At 39.3% G+C, this 21673-nt stretch overlaps 1 protein-coding gene across 5 annotated transcripts in view; it reads right to left on the reverse strand.

Annotated features, from left to right (window-relative positions):
• Window positions 1-957: 957 nt before the first annotated feature.
• Window positions 958-21673, reverse strand: part of rhbdl3 (rhomboid, veinlet-like 3 (Drosophila)) — a 54728-nt gene continuing 34012 nt past the window's right edge. For 4 of the 5 annotated variants that reach the window (XM_035660636.1, XM_035660634.1, XM_035660638.1 and 1 more), the window contains 6 exons: window positions 19608-19832; window positions 18794-18942; window positions 12814-12926; window positions 5148-5248; window positions 4441-4501; window positions 2851-3122 (listed from right to left, as the gene is read on the reverse strand). In XM_035660636.1, the coding sequence (XP_035516529.1) occupies window positions 2851-3122; window positions 4441-4501; window positions 5148-5248; window positions 12814-12926; window positions 18794-18942; window positions 19608-19832 (921 nt within the window). Of the gene's footprint in view, window positions 3123-4440; window positions 4502-5147; window positions 5249-12813; window positions 12927-18793; window positions 18943-19607; window positions 19833-21673 lie in introns of all 5 variants that reach the window. The other variant, XM_035660635.1, reaches the window with a different exon arrangement.

The following is a 21673-nucleotide window of genomic DNA, read 5'->3' on the forward strand; positions in this document are numbered from 1 at the left end:
TTGTATTCGTACTGACTATATTAATTCCACACATGTGCATAAACACACATAAAACACACTGCATAAATTACACACACAAATCACACGCTGACAGAATAAGATGACAAAATGGATGAGTAGTACACTGACAATGCCACTGTCACACCATAATCTAGCTAGACCTGAAAAGATGTGAAGTGCATATTAAAACAGGGCCAAATTGTAACAAGTGTTGCTCAGCAGGCAGCATAGATGCAGAGACACTACAAATGCATTCAGACAGATTTTCTTTCCCTGCAGCTTCACTTGCCTTCTCTTTCTCACCAAGGTGAATGATTTCCTCCGAAATTGGAGATTTATGAAGGGGAAACACAAGTGAGGCGGCTTTCCTTGGTCGCCTAATGAATTTTTCATTGTATGCCTTCAAAACCGCTACTCTCCATATGGTTGTACCGGCTAGACAGAGAGGATGTTCACTGACAGCTTAAAGGATCCTCCTCTGAATGAATTATGGCTGATTCTTGTACGCTTGAACATTTTACTGATCACTTTGACGTGTACTTTGGGTTTGGAGTTTGAAGCTAATCTAGTTTCAAGGCTGCAGACCTGCTTGGTTTGAGCACTTTTATTTGCACAATGGGGGGTAATTCCTGTCCCTGAATCTTGAATAAAACTGGAGTACGTGTGAGAGAGCATGTGTGAACACAATGAGGTTTTTGAGCCGGACAACTGGACTTATTATGCTTGAAAACCTTCATTCACATGCACAGAAACATGCATTTGTAACCACTCACACAAGAAAAATGACCAGCACACTTAGCACATTCTGTTTTTTGCCTCTAATTTCTACATGCTAAAAAGCAAAATCACATGAAAAGTACTGTTGTCTGTATATAGGGCAGTCAGATTCACCAAAGTACAGATAAATAGACATTAATGAGACAATATAAATGAGGACAAAAATCAAAAGAAATCACATTTTGTTTCTGTATAAAACTGTTTAATGTACTCAAGTATGTACATATCAAATCTACAAAATATGCACAATGTTAAAATATTATCAGCGATTTACCCCTCACTCATTTTTGTGTCATAGCCCTTATTATGTACAACCCCAGACCATCTTTAACCAATTTTTAAATAGGATACATACAGGATATAGCTAACACATCACAATGCAGACCGACCAAACAATTTACACAACATACCAATATCACCAAGTAAAAAAGAAATCAACAGCAAATGCATGTTAAAATATTAAGCTGTATATAATTACATCATAATAATGTTTGTGCGAAGCAGTTACCAGTGTAACATGAGGTTAAAGTACAGTACAGTTTGAGACTTACAGCTCAGGGCTGGGGTCATTTTCTATCCTGGTTCGATCAATTAACAATTTCTTTTGTGACAGGAACTAATGAGAGAGCATTGATTTATTTCTTGCCCTCGCTGCCTCCTGATGAGAGAGTGAGACAACCCCGGCCCGGATGTAGTCGAGGTCAGGCATGTGTCCTCTTCTATGCTTGGTTTTAGAAAATTCTAGATTTATTCAGAATGGCCCAGCTGTCCTCATTAGTGAATGTTTTTTCTTAGTTTAATCCCACTGTTCTTAATTTACCAACTCACCAATCAATAAATAAAAGTCACTCCATTGCAAATTTCTCTGCAAATGCCCTGAGAGGACAAAAGAAAATACAAGAATTTGACTGCATCTCTGGGTTGTCCCAAGGGTGTCAGTGAGAGATTCTTTAAAGATCATGAACATTTTCTGTTACATTCGACTGACTCCTTACACACAAAATTATATTTCATCTTTTTTACGCAAAAGTAATTCTTGTAAGGGTACGTGCTTTTCCCCTGGTGCGCATAGCAATGTTTTGGCATCATTTTTGAAAGCTTAAAGTCTGAATGGCACTTCTGCTTCTTTTTTATATGTACACACAATGGTACAATTGTCACACACACAAAAAGTAAAAGACACAAGTTTGAGGTTCAAACGAAGCTGAACACAAATTAATCCTTCTCTGGGGAAGTGCCAAATGCTGAAGGCAACACTGAATAGTAACCCACACTTTCCCTCAAAGGTAAATTCATAACAACTATTGAAGGTGGCTGTAGACTATATACTCCATGCTCTCTCTATATCCCGCTGTCTGCTTAATCTAAACCTCTCATGCGTATGAGCTGCTTGCAACGATGACAAAACACCAACTAAGCCTAAATTCTCATATGACCTTGCTCTTTATTAACGGATGATGAGGGTGCAGACAGATTACAGGATTTTTAGGAACTTCTCTGCCTGAAAATGGTTTGTACTGCAGGGTTTTACTGCTGTCACCCTACACAAGAGGCAACTGTGCAGAAATACTTTCATCAGGCTGACGTCTCCGTGAGAAGGCACCATTGGATTGAGGAAGAGGCAGAGAAGGCTGAGCCATGTGGACAGGACTGCTCCTGCTTGTTCCTGTTGTGTTAGATCCGAGGCTTCTCATTTACCAACACAAGTGTTGCCAACAAACATCTCACTGGCTGATACTCTTGAGACAAACGTCCAGCAGAAATGTAGACAAAGGGCAGATGGAGGTTAGCTTGCATGGTAAGCGGGAATGATGGTAAGGCTTAACCCGAAAAAGGTAGCAGGTGGGCTGAGAAAGGTATGATGGGAGCGGCAGCAAGGGCTGATGCATGTCAGGTTCCTCGCTGCATCAGAGCACTGGATGCAGGAGGATAGTGGCTGTCAGACAACTCTGATCACCCTGCGATGAAGCTCCGAATATGGGGGCTGAGTTGACTCACCCAGCCAGGCGGTCAAGCATCTACCTATGGAGGAACAAAGGGGATACAGTGTCTTGTCTGCCTCCAATAAGCAGGTCACGGTGGCGGAGGCAGTCGCACGTCGAGCAAGCTGTATGCAAAGATGTTCCAGAAGACAGCACAGAGCACAAACAAGGTATAGACACAGAAGAAGATCCAAAACAGTGACTGCTCCTGGAGGCGCTGCTCGTAGTTTTGGAGGACCACCACACCCAGCGTCAGACCAACCACCACCCCTCCTAAATGAGCTACGAAGCTGGGATTGGGGCACGGAGGGAAGGCCGGAGGGTAGAACCGCAGCCACACTGCCCGACCAAACTCCACACTCACTGTAACCACACAGCGGACAGATAAAACACATATATTATCAAGGTGTAAGTATGGACCTGACAACTATTGCACTTATTAAAATGTAATAAAGCAATCTCTGCCATAAAGTAGAAGAACTAGAGTTACTAATATTTTGTAACCAACAGCAACTGGGCCATAGAGCCCATGACAACAAAGAAGATTTTACAGGATCGGTAATACAGCATCCGCTTAGTGTTTTCATGCTGTGCTGCAGTGGAAGGATAGTAACAGAAAGAGGGAATTTTGTACAAAAAAAGACTGCAACTTATGAAGATAGACATTTGATTTGTCTAACTCAAACTGCTGAAGCCATATAAACATTTGGAATTTATTTTTGCTCAAAAGGAGGACTGTGGATTTCATCCCCCATCACTTAAATCCGAAGCCCATTATGAAGGGACCCTTTAATTGCCAGTATGAAATGATTACATCAAACTGTATTAATGTTCATATGGGCACCTGAGTATTAAAGACAGATTTGAATTATTGTAAACCTATCCATAAATCCAATGGAGAAATAATTTTGTCTGAGCAGATTTGTTAACAGAATAAAAAATCAATAAAATGACTAAATCCACACGAGGGTGAAAAGGATAAGGTTTGCGCTGATAAAAGCTTTTTATATTCCTGATATTCCTGGCTCAAAGCCACATCTCTACTGAACAATATGGGTCAAGAAGAACACATCTTGTGGTTAAGATACAGACTAACAGACTAGCCAACTAAATGATCTCAACTAAAATAAAACTGGGGAGGTTCCCACTAGACATTATAGTCCTTTTAATATTACATTACATTGTCAGTAAGCAACCCACGATTTTACTTGACTTTGTGCCCTGCAGCACTTTGTATCATTAACATTTTGTATCTGTAATCGAGGAGGCAAGTGACGTACAAAAGGTGCCAGAAACAGTAATAATAATCATCTCCTCCACAAACATGTATTCACAACAGGTAAAGAATCATTTCTAAGCCACAATAGCATTAGTATTTTATTCTTCTTCAGTTCTTTGGGAGAAAAATGTCCAGGCCAGGAATCTGCCTTACAAATATGTCACATAAAAAATGAATAGGGGTGAACTTTGTATCGCCACGCTCAGTGAGTCTGCATAGTTAGAAATTCTCTATATGCTGGAGGTACACTCCCAAAAAGTTTCATATTGTTGCCTTTGGAGCAAAATTATATTTCTCTAATAAGGGACATTTGCTGTGAGATTAAATTCTGGAGAAGTTATAGTATCACAAGCAGATTAAACTGAGGTCAAAGAGGAATGTGGCATCTTTATTCAGACTTACTGCAGACCAGAGCCATGGCCATCCGGAATAACTTGAACTGACACTTCATTCCTGACCAATTCTACAGAAAGAGAGAGGAAGAGAGGATGGAGAATTCATAAGGACATTTTCTACAAGTTCTGACGATTAAGACAAAACAAACTGTGCTAGAAAGTCACATCCTCCTCAGACACATACACACACATGCTGACATGAAATGACATGAGATCTCACACTTTGTCTCAATTCACAACAATCCTGAAAACCCCCAGAAACATTCTGAACCAATCTGTTGTAGTTGTGTTAGATAATATGATTTTAGCTAGGGAGGAGGAGGAAAAACTCCTCCACCCTGACCCCAAGAATGTTGTGGAGGATCTGGCGGGGTACATATTAGTACCTTATTATACTTAATAGAGGTTCACCTCAGTCCCTTCTGCCTGATGACCCACAGGATGAGGAGTTTAGACCGAACAGAGCAGATATAGATGTCAGAGTGCAGTAAGATGGGATTTTGTCACATGTGGACATAAACCTGTGCACACATTTAGTGATCTTTGGGAAAAGGACAAACTGATAGTGACTGTGAAGAATGTATGGCATCTGTAGCTGGAGCAGCACCTGCTGGGCCCCAAAGTAGCTGCTTTGATGCTGTGGCAATGCGCTATAGTGACAGGACAACTGAGTGATGTGATAATCATCTACACACACACACACACAAAACTTACCATTACTACATTGGCCAAATGTGCTGAGACCAGAGCGTATACGCCACCAGATGATCCGACCACTGGAGCCGTCATATCGGTGACAGAAACTGCCAGAGATCCTGTAGTAATGATAAAGGAACTTGATTTCAGTCAATAAACACATGAGGACATTGTTGTATTAACTGAACATTAAAAATGCAACAAGATATCCAGGAAGGGGAACTGTACTATCACTGGTTTGGTTTGTATTTCAAAATATAAACAATTAAATTTGAAATTGTGACTAGGAGGTTGTAGGGGGAAATAAAAGGAAAAAAATTACAAAAAATACATTTACATATTCGCATACCTAGGGTATTAGAGTTTTATGTAGTTTAGATAAAATAAAATCAGATATATTAGACCATATGAGAGGTTCCAGGTTCATTCTGGACCTTGGAAACAGCAACTGTAAAAAACATCTCTGTCCAAGGTCATGAATTAACTTAAAAATCAGTAATAATTGATATTTGGGAAACACCAACAATCTGCAAACATAGCAAAAACAAACATTTTACTTTAAGTTGATACTTGATAATAAACAGTTGTCTATTGCCTACACATCCAGCAGATACGGAGCAACATTGGCATTCATTTGGAGTTGTGTTCCTGCCCACCAAGTTTTTGTGATCCACTGTTACTATGAAAATATTGATTATATGGATAAATATATTTTGTGCATATCTTCTGTAATGTGGTACAGTGCTAAAGGATATAATACTTTGTTTGTTTGTTTGTTTGAAATGTGTCTCATGCTACAATCATGAGTCTAAACTTCCACTATTTAGGAGGAAATTTGTTTTGTTTCCCTTAGAGGATCATATTGGCAGACACTGTGACTAACTGGCTAATTTAAACTGTTTTTGTACAAACTGTGACCATTTGTGCACTGAAAACATCTATTCTGAATGGCATAAAGGCTGCTTTGCTACTCACTATTTACTGTGGGTGTATTATAAATAGGCCTTCATGAATAGAAGCCTGCTCATACTGTACCAGCACATGCTGTGATTTTATGTAAAACAAATGCATTCATACAAAGTGGGCTGCTGCTAACAGGGAATTGCTCTCTTTAGCACCTTGGTACCAATTCATCGCGTGCACAAAAGATCCAATCAAGCATTTCTATTTATTTCTATTCAAGCATTCAAAAGTTTAAATATGAGGACATTCAGAGACAGAGTCCCCAGAGTAAATGTGTTCTCATTGCAGTCTGTGTGCAAGGCACAGGATACAAGAAAAAAGGAGATAGAAATAAGTTTAGCTGGACTACTAAATTACTCAAACACAAACTCTCTCTCCTTTTTTGCTCATTATTCTTTATTTTTTTCATTCTTTCTCGCTCTTTCCCTCCACTGTGCATACACTTCATCAACTCATTTCACAGTTTGTCTTTTCCTTCTCTTGTCTCCATGGCACTGACCTATGTACATTATTGATGCTAAGTATATGAGACACAACTGCCCACGCTGCATTGGAGAGAACAGAGAGCTGCTGATGAATGGTGTTATACTTTCCCTGTATTTTCACCCAGCTCAAATACAAATACACTTTATTTGCATAACACATAAATGTATGCATGTATATATACTTTACATTAGAATATACATATACACTCATATACAGTTTGGTATCACTGCCATTTGTTATTTATTTTAATCCCATTTTTTGAGTCTTTAGGGCTATGGATGGTGAGGATGGATTTAGCTGGTCTTTATCAGCCAGCTGCATAAAATGTAAATATTTTTAGGAGTTGTATTGTATATCATATTGGTGAGAGTCTGAATCACTTTGGGAAAGGAGGCTCCAAAAGTTCTCTTTTTATATTTACAGTTCTGTGATGTTATGATTAAGTTTACAAAGTGGGCCTAGTATTATATATTATATATGGTTGTAATTGTGCTCAGCACATGTACAAACAAATCTCAAAAAATAATATTTAAACTGACTAATCATTAAAAGACTGTCAGTGACCAAAGAAGTAGCTTTTGGCAGTGGAGCTCCTCTTATTCATGACTGAGAGTGTCATTGTCAGCTAAGCTGGAGGCCCAATACCTTACTTCCTTGTTAAAAGCTTAATGGTCTGCTAATGTCACAGAAACAATCACAGTGTCATAACGCTGTCGTAAATAAGGCTGCTTATAAACAGTACTTGTATTGGTTATTGTTGATCTGAAATGAATGTAACAGCTTGGACCACAAACACACTGAATGTAAAACTGAACTGAAGACAGTCGTTGCTGAATGTCACGGCTGTATGAATGGTGACACATTCACTTACTGATGTGCATAATAAAGTGCATTTGAAGGGAGATGCGACTGCTTAGCTTGGTACGGGTAAAAAAGTTAACAAACTACTACTAAGTCAGTGACTGTGAATCTTTGAACTGAACTTCTAAAATCAGCAAAGTGATTCATGATTTCCACCTCTAAATGTAGCAGTTGTAATGTCCAGCCTTCATTTAGTCTTCTTCTAAACTTTTAAATCAGTTTATGGTCCAGCAAGGGTATGTGTGGCTGGTGGTGTATGAGAGTGTATTAAATGACTGTTAATTTCCTGAGACGTGGAAACATTACTCTTGTCTGTATTTATTTATAATCCCACTCCTTGCAGTGGTTCTGGAACAAGGACATACAGTCTTTGCTCCATGGTAAATAAGCAACGATAAATAGGCCCACTGAACAGTAAACAACATTTAGATATTTTAGATTATTATTAAATTATTATTAGACCAGTGTGTAGGATTTAGTTGCGGATTGTAACCGTTTGAATACAACTCAGCCTTTCGAGCATGTAGGAGAAACTACATTGGCCACAAGACCCACGAAAAACACAAAAAGTCCTATCTATATCCAGTGTTTGGTTTGTCAATTTTGGGCTAATGTAGAAACATGCCCGTTCAACATGGCGACCTCTGTGGAAGAGGACCCGCTCCCTCTGTAGATAAAAACGACTTATTCTAAGACAGGTGGTAATACATAAATGAAAACATACTGATGAATATTATATATTTATTCCATTTCTGCCAATAGATCCTCCTAAAAGTTGCGCACTGGACCTTTAAGCCCGTGTGAGTTCTGATACAAATGTAGCTCAGACCTCAGACTGCTGTAAAATCAACTGACTAAGCTTAAACATTTGGCCGACCTTGTAACATTGTAAATTAATGTCGTTATGTGGTTTGGACGATGCTCAGAATTCTTTTTGCTGAATTTCACCCGGCTACGTTTAGTCTCTCCTCTGTCTCTCACAAACATACACACAACTAGAGAGTACATTACTCTATTACTATCAGCATACTGCATATAATTGCAGTGGACAGAAAGGGCTCTGGAGTTCACAGATATCAAATCACCATAAGGAGGGATGATAGGATAAGCCATGGCATCTCAATCAATCATGGTGCTATTTATGGGAGTGGGCACAGCATGAGGTGAAAGAAAGCATACGTAGACACTAGACCACATACACAAGAATGAGAAAATATATAGCCACACATATATTACACCATACAGACAACAAACACAAGTGGTATATGACATACACATATACCATGATACAAAAACATCTAATAATGAATTCCCTTGATGTCCACGTTCTTACTGTGGCCTCATTCTGTCAGTATGGTTGAGGACCTTTGCTTTTTTATTACATTTTTATGGTGATATTACTTTGGATTCATTGAGAAAAAAAAAACACAAAGGACGGGAGGTACAGAATTGTAAGAGTTAAGGTGTTTGAACAGTAACACACATAATAGTGTCACTAAACCAATGACAGAATTGCAAATAGTAACCATACTGCTTATTCACCTGGGAATAGTTTTGTCAAAAAGCACACCACATCATGTTGTTCATGGCAACAACTTAATTGCAGGAAACATAAAATAATAAAAAATTGGAAACCAATTTGAGAGAAATAGTTGCATACAGTTGTTTTGTCACATCTTTTATATGAGGAACGGGGATACACAGTGGACGGTCCTTCAATTCAGTTCAGTCAACTGTTCTGAAGGTGCACACAAATCAAAGAATTAACTGAATGTATAAATAAATTATATTAGGATTATAGTAATTTCAGGATATTCTAATTGCATTACAGTTTTTTCCTGATTTGGCCAATCAAATACACTCAACTGTCCATACCAGGTAGAACAGCTTGTAGTGTGCAGCTTGTGAGAAATTCTGCAGTTCATCTCCCCAGCATCAAAATGGAGAAGAAATTGCTTCAGTAAGAGTAAGAGAGTTTGAAAACCCTGCTGTCTTGTGTGTTTGATAACCTTTCAAAACTGCTGTGAAATTATTCACAATTCTCGTGGATAACCCTCAGTGAGTTTCAAATCAGTGCGCTGACTTCTAACCCTGTGTTTTCAAAGGAATATTTGACTGAAAGTGAAATGAAAGGACTTTTCAAAAGCTGGGGCTGACATTTAGCACATATAAATAAGAGTTTCCTCTTTGCCTAATGTGTTGCCTTCTCAGGTGTGTGAACCATAATGGCAGCAGAGGTGGTGTAATAACAGCATCTGACTCACCAGATCATTAAACACAGCAGGGTTATCTGAGCAGCTAGGTGATTATACACACAAACACACACTCACATGAGCATCCACACTGTTTTCCTCTGTCTCACAGATTATTTTTCTGCTATGTTTCTGAATTGATTTTTAAATTAAACAAATATTTAAGCAGCCTTAATTAATTTTCTAAAGATTTCAAATCAAGCATTGAATCTAATTGTGACCCTCAATGATAACACAGAGCGGTAATATACACAAAGATTTCCGCTCCCTAGGTTACACCCTTTTAATGCACTGTGCATTACTTCCTTCCTCTTTAAACACACACACACAACAACACCTGGTTCAGGACATCTCCACCTTTGTAGTCCCTGTGTTTAGGAAGTGTGTCTAGGCAGGGTGACCTCCATCCCTGTAATTAAATTGGTTTAATAACATTATTTTAGTTTATGCATGCACACAAACACACACAGACAGACAAGGACACGGTCTTTCACAGTCCCTCAGCAGGCCCCAGGAGGCCTTTAATTTTTAGAGTCAAAAGTGGCATCTCATTTATCTTGGCTGTTCTTCCAAACTGGAGAGAAAGGACAAAGGACATGACCGGGAAAGAATCAGCACTCATAATGAAAAATGTCAACAGTTCAGCTGCATATTGAGTTGACTGAATGTGCCTATAGTTGAGTTTGGGGTTGTGTGACTTTCTCTCTTTTTATTGTTTAATTCATTGTCTACATGTCGGTTTTTCTTGCCTGTTGCTGCACCTGTCTTATGCTCTTTGTACAGGCAGATCCCTGTTTTATTGTGTCTACTTACTCGTCTGATGTCCGTAAGTGAGCCCTTGTGTGTTTATCTCTATTGTTTCCATTAAAGTGTCAGAGTGTGTGTTGGCCCTGGAGGGTCATCAACCTCTCCCTGAGTCATTACTTGACCTCTGAACTCTTGACTCCTGTGTGTGCCAGCTGAGCCCCTCTCTCCACTTCACTATTGCCTGTTGTGTTTCTCCACACAATCTAGCCGTGTCAATGTGTAGCAAATTTAAAGTCGTTGTTTGTGTTGTAACTGATTGTTTAGGCTGTCTTCCACAATGCTCAAGGGTTAATCCAAACTGTTGCATTAAATCGAAAAGAATATTGTTCTCTTCGGTTCAATATTCTCATTTCAGTTATATTTATATACTGAAACAATTCCAATTCCAATTAAGTCCCATTAACAGTAAATGTAAAGTGTTCTTGTGTTACTGTAAGTATTAAGTAACTGTAACTGTAAAACATTTCTATTGTTTATTTATGTTTTGTTTAGGGGCAGGCAAAATTTGATTTTTCTTCTCTGCTCCTTTTTGGTCATTGAATGTATAAATAAACTTGTCTCGAGTTGTGCATTACCATTAGCAGAACAAATGGAAATGAAAAGAAATGTGCTTATATGGGACCTCATTGACATACTGCATTCCCTAGACCCTAACTGTCATGCTTAACACATTTTGGCCTCTCAAATTTGATGTGACAAAGATACGAAGGCACATTAGTCTACAGCTGAACAATAAACTTTACCATAAAAATTTCCGACAGTAAAAAATACATTTTAAACAGTAAACCTTACTGGAAATTAAATAATTAAGTATCTAGTAGTCATAAATGCCATAAAAAATAAATATAAATAAAACAAAGCCCTAACCCTAACCTATATACACCACATATACAATGATAAGCAAATAGCAGCTAATCACATCCACCCACTTGTTGCTAAATGTTCTGAGAATCGTGACTTTGGCTAGAGTCCTTCTGCTGCCAAAATAAAAAAAAAGCCCAGTCAGACATAGCAAACCCAAACATCACAGCCAACACAACCATAACGTGCCTCCCTTCTTCTGCCGGTGGTCGATATTTAATTAAAACAGCAGACGTGTGTGTGTGTTGGTCTGTGTGCGTACATAAGTGTGCGTGATTTATGGCGCATTTCCCCCTCATTTCACTTCGAGGTTAATGCTACAGGCCACCGTAGCTAGTATCCCCAGGGCGTTTGTCACTGACCCCTGCACACACACAGACACACACACACACACACACACACACACACAAATAGAGACTCAGAGATGTAGAGAGAAAAATTAGAGACATCATTTAAAAAAAAATTTGCACACACAAACACACACACACACACCATACTCACTGCCACAAGGCATCACATTTCCATTCCCCAAAAATCTCTAACCATCATCTCAAAATGTAGCACAATAATTCCACTCCAGTTATCTCGCAGTGTCACCTCTGGGCACGAAGTTTAAAAAAGGCCTTAAATGTTTTGTGTTTGGGGAGGGAAACCAACAGTGGATGGCTTTATTAGTGTGAACTGATTCAGCAGAGAAAAACAGAGCTCATGATCACACACACACACACAATACAGACTTACTGTCTCAGCTGAACAGAAATTGCACCAGTGCCTGAGGTTGATAGGGAAGTAGAAAGAGAGCAGTGACATTTTGTTCAAAGCTGTGTGTCTGCTTTTTCTTTCTCATTTGTAGTTGCTCGCTCTGTTTCTCCTAAATCTCACCCACCACCTCTCCTCTCCCATCTCTAGGTTTCTCATATCCTGGTCCTGCTCTCCAAACCCTCTCAGGCTTATTAACACTTATGAATTCATCTCCCCTCCTCCGTCTCTTCGCTCTCCTCATCCCTACCTCACAAACTCCCCCTTCCTATTTCAGTACTGCTGTGTGAGTGTGTGTGTTCCTCTGATTGACTCTCTCCGCTCTGCCCTATTGTACATGACCGTAGGGGGATGCAGGGGCCTTTGATGGGCCACTGACAACCCCCTACATCCCACCACGTCTGATAGAAGGACAGAAACACAAGGCCATCTGTCCTCAACATCCCACACACACACATACGCTAAATTTTCTCATTGACCAGCGTCCACCAACACACTGGCTGTAACCTGATAGGCTGTTGAATGCATAAAAAACACACAACAAGCAGATGGAACAACGGTGGAGTTGAAAGTGTGTGTGCTTTTGTGTGTGCAGATAGGAGGGAGGGAAATGTATGCAGAGAGTGGAGAAGGACTGAAATTGTAATTGTTGCATGTGTGTGTATGTGTGTGAGACAGAGAGACCTCACACCCACCTGCCAGCACGCCACACACGTAGACCAGTCCGATCCGCAGGGCTCCGTGGACCATTTCAAGAGGAACTCCCACCAGCAGCTGCATGGCCATGTTCAGGGTCAGGTGTTCAATCCTGTAAAACACACACACACACAATCACATGGGGTCAAAGAGAGTGAAAATTCGTATTTAGTTCAGTATGTTCGTATGAGCTAAAATGAGCCACAATAATAACAGAAATTGGATAATGATATAAAAAGTGAATTATAGACTCAGTGATAGTTGTAGTTATGGTAATGTGTTCTAATACTACTTTAATCAACCTTCAATATAGTGAAATAAAAATCAGTTTAGTACACCATGAACAAATGTACATCAAGAGAGTTAAAAGTACTCGTACAGTATACAGTAAGTGTTGTAAAAAGACATTTAAGAATTGAATCAGCAGTGTGTCTTTCCAGAGGCGTTGTCCCAGTTACTCTGATTAATACAAAGAACATACTTTTTGCACTGGAACTACTTTTTACTGATGAAATATGAAAAAACTACTAATGACAGTTGTGTTCTATGAATATTAGAGTAACCTGACCCTGTTTCAGTAAAGACATGTTTGTTTTGAAATTCATTAAACTCAGAAAAAGTATATTAATCATAACCCTGGGGCAAATCATGTACGGCTGCAACTAATAATTATTTTTATTATTGATTAATCTGTTGTTATTTTTTTGCTAATCACGTATTAATCTTCAAACTGTTCTCGTTTTTTAAAATCCAACTATACAATGCCAAAGATTATTGAATTCAATAATACAATCTTATTTAAACATGTTTTGGTTTTGAGAACTGGGAAGGATCAGCGTTGCTGAGCTGTTGGCAAGATTAGATAGTCCATGTATGTGTGTTTGCAGCTATTTTTTCCTTATTCACTGTGGCTTCTGAACACTGCAAAACAAACTAAACACACCAATGTTGACCTGGTTCCTTTTTACATGTCTACAAATACTTTATAAGTCTCCAATCATTTTTCAATCCATAATTTACTGATTTAGATTTTTCTCAGAAGTTGCAACCACAAGCAGCTTAAAAACTACTTATTTCCCTTCCAATAAAATGCTCCAAATGCAGAGACACGGATGTGATAATAAACTCTGTACGTTCCATTTCCTCTTGTGGGTGAGGTGTCAGATGATTGACAGGAAACACACTCAACACTGGCACCATGCAATGACAAAACAGAAGCAGTGACAAAAATCAAATTCTGGGTTTATGTTTGCTGCGATGGAAATTGTTTTCCTTGGTGCGCAAGAGTGAATAACAGAAAACGGCTTCTTCTGAAAGGAGAAGGAAAGAGATCCAAACTACGTATAGAGGAAAAAGAAAAGGACAGCATAGATGATTGACACAAGTAAAGGGAAAAAAACTAATTCTGTGACAAATGAAACTGACAAAAGCAATAATAGTGGAAATTCTTAGTCAGTTTGGCTCAGATATAGTTAATAGCATTTTCCAGTCCAAGATTATTACATCACTGACCTTAAAAGCGATAATACTCATATCAGTCACCTAGTGTAAGAGTGTGACCGAGTATAAGAGTGTGCAGTGTGTGGTTTTTATTATAACACATTATCACCTGCATGTTTCCTCCAATACCATATCATTATGCTTGCTCACGGACTCACACATGCACACACACTCACAGAACATCTGCTCCTCCCTCAAAACACACTGTTATGGCCATCAACAGATAATCATCAACACACTCCAGTGCGCTCAAACATTACATATGAACACGGACAGAAGCACACATAGTACACACACGCGCACAATAAAGAGATGAAAGAGGTGCTGCAAATGTACCCAAATCCGCTCACAGCTTGTGTTTCAGTGTGATGACTATAAGCAAGGGATAGCTTGTTCACACACACACGCACACACACACACGCACACACATTCACTGTGCCCTTCACGGCTGGAAAGTCCTTCCAGCCAAACCTCAGTCAGCAGCACAGACACATTCGGATGTCACAGCAGAATCCAAAAGGAAAGCGAGCAAGCATAATCCGGCCTCCCTCCCCCCTTTTCCCCCTTCTCTCTCTCCCTTTCTCTCTCTTTCTACCTCATAATCTTCATCATTGCCTCTCACTTGTTCCAATCACTTCCCTTTTCTGTTTTCTGTCTCTGACTGAATTATATTGTCATCTCCGTTACACATTTGCTGAAAGACAGATGACAGAACAAAAGCGAGAGACAGAGACGACTCCCCCCCCATTCGACAGTTTGACAAGCTGAACCTGTCGAAACTGTTGGTGCATTTTGAAAAAAATAAATAAATAACGACGACATCAAACAGCTTCTTCATCCTAGAAATGAATACAAACATTCCCCAAACAAACCCGCAAGTATACAAACACACACACACACACACACATACAAACAAATCCCCCAACACAAACAAGAAAAAACAAGACAAGGCCAATAATCTATTTAGTTTGAAACAACCCTGCCACCTCAACCACAATGCCGACAGAGAGGATCGTTCCAGTGATCAGAGAGACAATGGGGGATATTGATTGGCTGGGAGAGGCCTGTCCAAATGCAGAAGGACAACTCCACTCCAGATAACAGCGGCTATCTATTTCTATACCGCTAATGAGGCTGTGAGGGATGGGCTGCACTGTCAGGCAGATCTGTAGATACCCATGAGAGGTTCTATTGTGTCCAGATGACCATGGTCTTTCAGGGCGCTCCACAAAAGCGCTGTTTAATCTTTTCCTTTTTTTTTAAACCATTGGCTCACCAAACTACAGCTGGACTTTACAATTAGTTCATTTTTCTGCACAACTCAAGCACTGAATTCAGAGAAACTTCTTTTTACGTCTCTGCTGCAGAAAAACTGCACTGGAACTACTTTGTGCACCTGTCAGGCAGGATCTGTAGATTTACCCATGAAGAGGTGTCTATTCTGTTCCAGACTGACCATGGTATTTCAGGCGCCCACAAAAACGCGCTGTTTAATCTTTTACCTTTTTTTGTAAACCATTGGTCTCACCAAACTCAGCTGGACTTTACACATTTATCATTTTTCTGCAAACTCAAGCAGCTGGAATTCATGAGAAAACTTCTTTTTACTTTCTCTGCTAGCCAGACAAAACTGCACTGGAACTACTTTTTTTACTGATGAAATATGAAAACTCATGACAGTGTGTTCTATGAATGTATTCAAGTAACCTGGACCTGTTTCAGTAAAAACCATCGTTTGTTTTGAAATCTTTCCTTACACTCAAGAAAAGGAAATCTTAACACATAACCCCTTGGGCCAAATCCTGTACGGACAATTCCAACTAATAATTAATTTTAATTATTGATTACTCTGTTGTGTATTTTTCTGACCTAATCACGTATTACATTTCAAATGTCTCGTTTAATCCAACTAACCAAATCCCAAAGATATTGACTTCAATTAAATACAATGCCTTGATTAAACAACTAAACAATTCCCAATTCAGAGAAACTTCTTTTTACGTCTCTGCTGCAGAAAAACTGATGAAAAGATTGCGATGCATTCATGAACAGGAAGGAGAACACAAACTGGACAGCCTCTCATAAAAGAAACATGACACATTGTATCTATCATTGTGGGAAAAACCTTTCATCATAATGAGAAGTGGACAAAATCAGGACAAATGCAACTGGAAAGAAAACTTTTCTTGCTGCAAAATGTTTAGAGTCATGGTTTAATCTTGCAGGCACATAATCTTCCCAAAGTTTTCACAGCTGCTACAGACACGCTGTTTTTTTTTGAGAGAGAGAGAAAAAGAGAGAGAGAGTCTGCATAACACTGTTTTGGGGCCAATATTTACACTCTGTTTTGGTGTTGAGAATTGGGAAGGATCAGTCTTACTGAGCTGTTGATGGGATTACATGGTTTGTAGATGTGAGAGAGTAAGTCTCTCTCTCTCTGTGTGTGTGTGTGTGTGTGTATAAAAGTGAAACATGGAAACAGCGGTATCAGTCAGGCACAAAAGCTTTTCAATAGACAGTGTCACTGTTAATGATTATAAGCAGTATTGTCTGTACTGGTGGACCAGTGGATCAGGTACACACACTGTTATGCTTTTTAATTCCTGTCCTCATCTGGAAAGACATGAATGTGGTTACTTTGCCTCCAAAAGCTAGAAAATATTATATTAAATTAGAGAATATGTTAAGAATCAATTGCCCTAGGCCTAGGGTGTCACGAGAAGTTTAATTACACTTGTTGTACGACCCACATGCACACCTTATGAAGCGCCATGCTCGCCACTTTTACCTTCCAGGGATTTATTACATTAACTTCATGTATGATTTAGAGTACAGAGACACTGAGAAATGTGTCTCAGTGCGTCTTCTAATGAAGGTTGCTCCCAGTGGCTCTGGTATCAGCATTAGCAAATGGGCTGAACTGGTTACACCAGCCAGCACATAACGACCAATGTTCTTCTGTGCCATCGCCCCAAAGGATCCAATATGAAGCAGTATTTGAATTTTTATGCTGCCTGAATTATTGAAAGTAATCTGAAATTTCTGAACAAGAGTTGCAGTTTGTGTGCAATAATCACAACCATCCTTTGAAACTGAAATTTTTGAAATCTGTTAATGCACTTCAACTGGATTTAACAACAACAAAAGGTTAATCATCAAGGTCATCATTATATTGTGGAGTGTTTTTTTCTTGTAGTCAGGAAACTGTGAGTTCAGCTTAAAGTTATTTACTGCTTCCCCACCACCTTGTCTTGAAACATGTAGCAGATACTGAGGTGTAGGCAGCTCACAGAAGCTGCCAAACCACAGTGAATGAAGTTTCACCTATTGTAGTTCCACCATTCAAAATCAGAGATGATATTAGAAGAAAATGTAAAAGCACCAACAAATCAATAGAGGCATGATACAATTCATCAGAGTCATACTAATAAATAAACAATTTCCACTGAAAATCTGATGTACTGGTAGACTGAACACGTCTCTGTCAGATTGGACTCCCACAACCACTTACCCCAAGGACATTTTCAATATGTTTCTGCCTAATCAGTGCATGTTAAACATCCCACCTCCCTCCTTTTATACTTCCATTTGTCCCCTCTAGTTCATCTTCTAACCTCCCTCCCCCCCAACACCACCACCTCCAGGTTCTCCTAATTAAATTACCATTTTATTATTTCTTACTATTGCCTGAGACTACATTTACCCAGAAGGGTAATTAAACCTGCATGACCTGGCCTGAACTGATAATAAAATAGTCTGTGGTGCTTGTAGTGGCAGAGGAGAGGAGAGGAGAGGAGAGGAGAGGAGGATATTGACTGAAGAAGTATATATGGTAGATTTTATTAAATTATTGTCAATGTAATATTTAGTGGTTTCTCTGAGCAGAGGAGAGTGATTATGGAGACAAATGTTCCTCACACTCAGATATGACAGCAGCATTGCAGTATTACACCAATAATCTGATAATAATTGCTCGTTTAAGAACATGATACTTTAGGTATCCCACATAATTATTTTTCACTTGCTCATTTGTTTTGTAACTTCACTTACAGTGAAGAGTATTATGAACTGCATCCAAAGACTCATTAGCAACTCACAATGTTTAATTTGCAAATCTCCTCTTGCTTTTCGGCATTTTTCCTTCATGACTAAAAAGGATTTAATTGCTTTCAGTTGGCGTTTCTGTTAATGAAATTGTTATGTAACAAGCTCTGACTCACTGAATTTTTCAAATGCCATAAGGCCAAACCAAAACAAAATATGCACTATCTCTGGTTTGTGTTTATTAATGTCATTTCTCTGATCACAGGACTGACTGAATTGTAGAGGATGAGTTCAGGTCAAAATATCTCATTTAGGTATTACCAGCTTCCACAATTTGGATGCTGATGATTATAGAAACACTCAACTGTGTCCTCGGGAACTGCAGTACGGCCTAATGCTCATAATTAGAAATCCAATAGCGAGATGTGAACTCACCCAGTGTGCATGAAAATGTAGCTGAGGTACCGCCAGGCCTGGGCTCGGAGCTGGGGGTGGTAAGGTAAGGGGCTCTTTAGGAAGGACGGGCTGGACACCTGCAGGACCAAGCGGTCCAGCTGGAAGCCATAGTACATGAACACGGCTACCTGGAAGAGAGCACACGGACAAATACTGAATAAGTAATTTACGGGGGATTGGTATATACATCACAGTAATTATGATTAAATATTGTGCAGCATCATAAATCCAAACAAATTGCTCTAGTAATTAGATTGTTGAAGTTGAACACAAACTTTAAACTTAATTTCTTTACTTATCTTCGAGATTTATCTGTCAAATTATATTAACTAATATTGATTTTCAAAGAGCAGATGATATTTCTTGAAAATTTTGAAGTAATTTGCCTTATTTGGATACAGATTATGACATTGGACCCGAGTTATTACCAAACCTAAAAAAACATAATATACAATTTAACGGTACCCTGTGGATTTTTCTTGTAATAAACTCAGTTATTTTGACATCGAGTGTTTTTTACAACTAAAGAACGTGTTGAAAGATTTTCCATCCTCATAAAAAAATTACAAAACCAATGTTTGATTTAAAAAATTTTAAACCTGCATTGTTTCTTTTTTGCCTTTTTCTGGTACTTTGCTACATTTCTTCCTGTGTCACTGCACTAACTCTAAGCAGAATAGCGTGGAACAGAGGGTCATATAATCAAAACATAACTCTATAGCGCTGCAATTCCACAGTGCACCTTTAATAAGAGAGGGCACACATATTGGTCTCACACTCCCAAATAATTTACCTCAGCAATGGTGATAGCCAGGATGAGCCAGGGTGGGGGGCAGTAGGTGTAGCTGTCAAAGTACCACTTGCGGTCAACCTCGCGGGGGAGCGTCTCGTAGGCAACGTGCCGGACCAGTCGCTGAGAAAGCCCCAAGCCTACCTCATCTCTGAGACTGCAGCCTTTTAGCTGCCTGCTCCCCTGCAGAATGGCCCTCCGGAAACTGTTGGATCGCTTGTTACTCATCTGTAGAAAAAGGAGGAAGGAGGTGAGGAAAGTGATGCAGGAAGAGGAGACCGAGGGAGGCAGAGAGGAGACCAAGGCCGGGAAGAAGGAAAAAGGAGGAAGAGAGGTCAGAGATTTTTACTACTTTCCTATCAGTGGTTCAGCAGATTGCTACATTAACGAGCATCCTTTCTTCCTACAAATCAGCTGTTCTATTTAAGATGTGAACATTTCAAGATACTTTATTTTGGTGAGTATATATCAACAAACTACTCGATATACAACTGGAGCCTCAACACACAGGTAGTCTGGGTACAGGCCCCATACACACATACCAATCCTCCTCAGTCCAGCACACTGACAGACCCCTCCCTCCTTACCGTGGCAACAGAATGCCTAGACCTTCTCCTAGCAACCACCAAACGATTCTTTACATTTGTTTCTGTCCATGAAGAGTCCATTTCCAAACAAATAATGTTATATATCCATTTTCTCCTGGGTGGGGACCTTGCAAGAAGAGCCTTCCAGTGATGGAAGATCCCGTCAGTCAGTATACGTTTGTTTAAGCCGGTAAAAATGACTTTTCTGCTCTAATTTTAAAAGCACTGCCATCTATTTTGATTTAGTGCAATCATTTTTATAGCACAGGTGTCATATTTTTCAAATGGTGGGCTTCTCAAAACTCAGCCTGACATTTTTTCACTGGCATTCACAAGGATTTTTTCACTGTTTTCTCATGTGAATGAGTGATTAATTGATTAATTGAGAGAATAATCAGTAGATTCATAAATAATGTTAATAAATAATATTTTCGGTTGAACATACATGCACAAAACGCACCCTCACACAAAAAAGTGGGTATATCCACAGATATGACTTCCCCGTGAACTCTCATGTTGAAGTTATTCATGGAAACTCCCTCGGACCAAGATGTAATTTATAGTTCAGATAGAGAATTATGATTGAACACCAGAAATCTGTCCTTGACTAGATGCAGAAATCATGAGAGCACATGCATTTATTCCGCACCCCAAGGGTTGAGACAGATTCTGGTTTATGTGGCAACTTTCTGCTTAAATCACTGCTGCTCTCCAAGCCTTTTATTACACTTGCTGTGTGATTTTTTAGACTCGCCATGATGATGCAAAGACTCCCATCCCACTTCTCTCCCACAGCCCCTTACCTCTCTCTCTGTCTGTCTCTTTCTTACTCTGCTCTGTTTATGTCACACTCCATAACTCAAATCTACTATTGTTTTTGTGTCTGTAAGATTGCAGGAAGCCCAGATGTGTCAGTTAGTGGGTGTTATTTTAAGGGCAACATGAGTGAGTGATACTGTTTTCAGCAAGGGCAGAGATTGGCAATAGAGATAGATCTAATGTGGCTATCAGCAATAAAAGTAAAAGAAATGGTGGATGGATTTAACTACTGCAACTTCATAAGCCACAACTTTAAAGGGTTGTCTGTGTTTTCAAGCTGGGATTGATGTTTATTCAAGTTTATCAGCCTTTCTGAGAAAAATGAGGAACATTTTCGTTTGAAGATAGTGGACACACTTATCTGTGATCAGCTTGCAAACAAAGGTACGTATCACAATTCATTCCAAGCACAGTGAGGAAAAAAATACAGATAAGAAGACGGATGTAAAATCAGAATATCAATAAAATCTCTGTATGAACAGTTGGCTGATAGTTCCTCTGGCACTGTTTAATGAGACTTTTAGTGTCCCTGCATGTATCGCTGTTTGGAGATAAACTTCAGAAAAAGCCAATTATTTCGGCCTTTATGTCTGGCACAGAGAGCTGTGGGAAAATGATTATGGGTTACCATGGTCACTTCCAGACTGCACACACACACACACA

This window comes from Morone saxatilis, unplaced genomic scaffold, assembly GCF_004916995.1.
Source record: "Morone saxatilis isolate NCDOM2014 unplaced genomic scaffold, NCSU_SB_2.0 Contig17, whole genome shotgun sequence".
NCBI classification, from domain to species: Eukaryota; Metazoa; Chordata; class Actinopteri; family Moronidae; genus Morone; species Morone saxatilis.